The sequence below is a fragment of the Lathyrus oleraceus genome, chromosome 1, assembly GCF_024323335.1.
Source record: "Lathyrus oleraceus cultivar Zhongwan6 chromosome 1, CAAS_Psat_ZW6_1.0, whole genome shotgun sequence".
Classification (NCBI taxonomy): domain Eukaryota; kingdom Viridiplantae; phylum Streptophyta; class Magnoliopsida; order Fabales; family Fabaceae; genus Lathyrus; species Lathyrus oleraceus.
In genome coordinates this window covers 428,551,116-428,555,000 of record NC_066579.1, presented here as the reverse complement: position 1 = coordinate 428,555,000, position 3,885 = coordinate 428,551,116, and the positions used below count along the sequence as shown (strand labels likewise).

Genomic DNA, 3,885 nt, shown 5'->3' with positions numbered 1-3,885 from the left:
TTAATATAAAATCATAGTTTATTCAATAGAGCGAGAGTTTGAGATAAGACTTTTAAACAATAGTGTCAACTGAAAGGATTTATTTTAAAACCAAGAAACCAACAAAGAATTGATTCCCTAATTACGACGAACTGCATACCGATATCCGCTTAATTGATATTTAATCTAGATATTATTTTTAGTTTTAGATTTTCCCCCAAACAATCAAAGTATTACCTGCCTTAGCTTTACGAAGTAACCTTAGAAAATGGTATATCGGTTCATAAGTCCCTGTGGGATCGATATCTTTTAAAACTACGCGATAGAACTGTGCACTTGCAGTTTGTACCCCAAATTCGACTCATAAAGTCGCGATCAGTCTAGCAGATAGTGAGCGACAACCTCTGGGGGATCTATCTTGGTGAAGAGGTATAGTCCATTTGGTATCTTAATCTGATCCTTCACAGCTTCCCAGGAGGTGTCCAGAGAAGGCTTGACCAGAACTCTCTCTATGATTCCCATGCTTTTCAGGTTTCTTGAATTCAGGGGCCTTCCGATGTCAACTGTTACATCCTCCATCAGATTATGGCAAATCAGATGATCCACCAAGCCATTCTCTATCAGAATATCTGAAACCAGCCTTCCCATGGGAATGTAAGTTCTGAGCTTCATGTTGTTCATGGTGTCTCTAACAGAGTCCCTCAGATATTTGAATAGCAAGGCTGACAGATTCAACTTGAGCCCTTTATGGAGGCAGTAGAGGATGCATTTCTGGTCAGTGTTGATGTAGTCTGACGAGTTGGATGTCGAGCGATGATGAATAATCCCCAGAATGATTTTCAACCAGACCCTCAGATTCTGGTGAAGTTCCTTATTCTTCGATGGTTTTCCCTCAGCGTTTTGTTTGAAGATTGTTAGGATAATCTCCTGGGACATGTATTTTGCCCTAGGGTTGATATTATAAATTCTTCTTCCACCTGAATTCTCCATATTCATAAGATTGGCTATGGATTTCTCAGTAATAACCATCTTCACCCCCAGAACATAAGAGACAATGTGATGGTCACCTGAATCTACAAATCTCCAGAATTCCTTGACCAGATAAGTGTAGATGGGACCATAGAGTCTTTGAAAATAGTTTTCCCACCCTTTCTTTCTTAACTCTTTAGTGAGGTCAATTTCATTTCTCTTCATATTTTCAAAATCAACCAGTGATTCATAGAGAACTTCTAGCTTATCGAAAGGAGTAGCAAGATGAATGTGTGATGGTCGATCCAAGATATGAGGTTCCTTGTAAATGGGAGTAGAGATTGCAGCAGTTGCAGTAGTAGTTTGTTGGGAAGAGGTTGAGGGTTGTTCCGTAGATTCCATTTGTTGAGAAAAGTTGTATACTGATTGTTGCTGAGAATCCATGAAGAAGATGAAGGATACTTGAAGAACGCTTGAAGATGCTTGAAGGTTGAGAGAGAGTATAGAACAAGGGTTTGTGTATGATGTGAGTGAGAAGTGTGAAAGTGAGAATTGTGGAAAGTATAAGTACATAAGGTAAGCATGCAAAACGACACCGTTAGATGGGAATATTAAACAGTAATTAAATGATGGCACAAAAATTTGAGTTGACACGCTCGGGGGAAAATTAATTACAACTAATGATGGATGTCTAATCCCAAAAATCAGCACACTGCTCGAGGAAATCTCAAAGGCCCGTCTCTTGAGTTCTGTGCTAGACAGTTGTCTAGAAGATCCAAAGTTAGACGCAATAGAGGCCATGTGTTGATCTATTTAATCTTCAGGAATACCAAAAGATTGGGTCCTGAGGATTTCTGATTCAGATAACTTCTAACTAGTAGAAACATCAAAGTTAGATTCAGACGCCAGATATTAAGTTAAATCCTATTTTTCCATTTCAGAGAAGCACACGTTTGACTCATTCTGGGCAATTTTCCATGTTTAAATGTTTCAGAATAAATGAGAATCTATCTTCAGCAAGGGGTTTTGTGAAGATATCAGCCCATTGGTGGTCTGTATCTATGAATTTTAAGGAAATTACCCCTTTCTGAACATAGTCTCTGATAAAATGATGTTTTATTTCTATGTGATTTGCTCTGGAATGTAGAATAAGGTTCTTACTTAAGCATATGACAGTAGTATTGTCACAAAAGATAGGAACGTTACTCTCATATATCTAAAGATCTTCTAGTTGATTCCCCATTCAGAGCATCTGAGTATTGCATAGTAAGGCTGAGATATATTCTGCTTCTGCAGTAGAGAGTGCAATAGTTGAGTGTCTTTTGCTAGCCCAAGATATAAGGTTGTTTCCCAGAAACTGACAATTTCCAGATGTGCTTCTTCGTTCCAATCTGTCTTCGGCATAATCTACATCATAATATCCAGAGAACCTATACTCTGATGTTTTCTTATACACCAAGCTAAGGTTAGGTGTTCCCTTCAGATACCTTAGGATTCTCTTACTACTGTTAGATGAGATTCCCATGGATCTGATTGGAATCTAGAACATAGACAAACACTAAAAAGAATATCTGGCCGTGTAGCCGTCAGATAGAAAAGAGAGCCTATCATACCACGATAGAGCTTCTGACAAACCTTTTGACTTATTTCTTCTTTTTCCAGAATGCAGGTTGGATGCATGAGAGTCTTTGCTGGTTTGCATTATGACATTTCAAAGTTCTTCAGAATATCTTTCATGTATTTGCTTTGGTATACACATGTGGCTTCTAAAGCTTGGTTGATTTGAATTTCCAGAAAGAATTTTGTTCTTGCATCAAGCTCATTTCAAATTCTTCCTGCATTAACTCAAAGAATTCTTGATAAACTGAAGGGTTAGCTGAACCAAAAATTATATCATCAACATATATCTGGCATATCATGAGATCATTTCTGATGTTTTTACATAAGAGTATAGAATCAACTTTACCTCTAATAAAATCATGTTCTAGAAGAAAGGCGCTTAGTCTTTCATACCAAGCTCTAGGAGCTTGTTTTAAACCATACAGAGATATTTTCAATTTAAAAACATGTTCTGGACATTTAGAGTTTTCAAAACCTTGAGGTTGGTGAACATACACTTCTTCCGAGATATAACCATTTAGAAATGAGCTCTTGACATCCATCTGTTATAATTTGATGGAATGATTTATAGCGAATGATACAAGTAAGAGAATAGATTCTAACTTGGCGACTGGAGCAAAGGTTTCATTGTAGTCAATGCCTTCTTACTGACTATAACCTTGTGCTACCAATCGTGCTTTATTTCTGACCACTTCTCCTTTTTCGTTTAGTTTGTTTCTGAACACCCATTTTGTTCCAATAATGTGGGTTTCTTTTGGCCTTGGTACCAGATCCCAGACGTCATTCTTTGCAAATTGATCAAGTTCTTCTTTCATTTCCAGAATCCAGTCATTCTCTTGAAGTGCCTCATCACAGGATGTAGGCTCTATAAGAGACACTAATCCCAAAGGGTTTCCTTAGATGCTTTGAATGTAGACCATGTTTTGATAGGTTCATCCTTGTTTCCCATAATCAATTCTTCAGAGATGTTTGGACGATTTCTTGATCTTTTCTGTACATTTGGGATTTCAGTTATTTCTGGGTTTTGTTTTTCAGCCTCCTCAGATCTTTAGTCTTTTCGTCAGAACCTGCAAGAGTTATGTCCAGATCTGTAAGTTTTTCAACTAGCTTTGACTTTTCAGAGTCAAGCTTATCATCAAATCTTACATGTATTGATTCTTCCAAAATTTTAGTTTCTATATTGTATACTCTGTAGCCCTTAGAGCGCTCTGAGTATCCTAACATAATACGTTTTTGTGCTTTTGAGTCAAACTTGTTCAGATGTTCTTTAGTATTAAGAATAAAGTAAGAGCATCCAAAAGGATTAAAGTAAGAAAT

General features: G+C 37.2%; 1 protein-coding gene across 1 annotated transcript; it reads right to left on the bottom strand.

Moving 5' to 3' along the window:
* Nucleotides 1-354: 354 nt before the first annotated feature.
* LOC127114215 (uncharacterized) lies at nt 355-1,350 on the bottom strand. The gene has a single exon (XM_051046544.1). It carries the CDS (start codon nt 1,348-1,350, stop codon nt 355-357), a length of 996 nt encoding a protein of 331 aa, XP_050902501.1.
* Nucleotides 1,351-3,885: the final 2,535 nt, after the last annotated feature.

What these genes read in the sequence shown, in the direction of transcription:
- LOC127114215 (XM_051046544.1), bottom strand. Translation starts at nt 1,350, where the DNA reads ATGGAATCTACGGAACAACCCTCAACCTCTTCCCAACAAACTACTACT.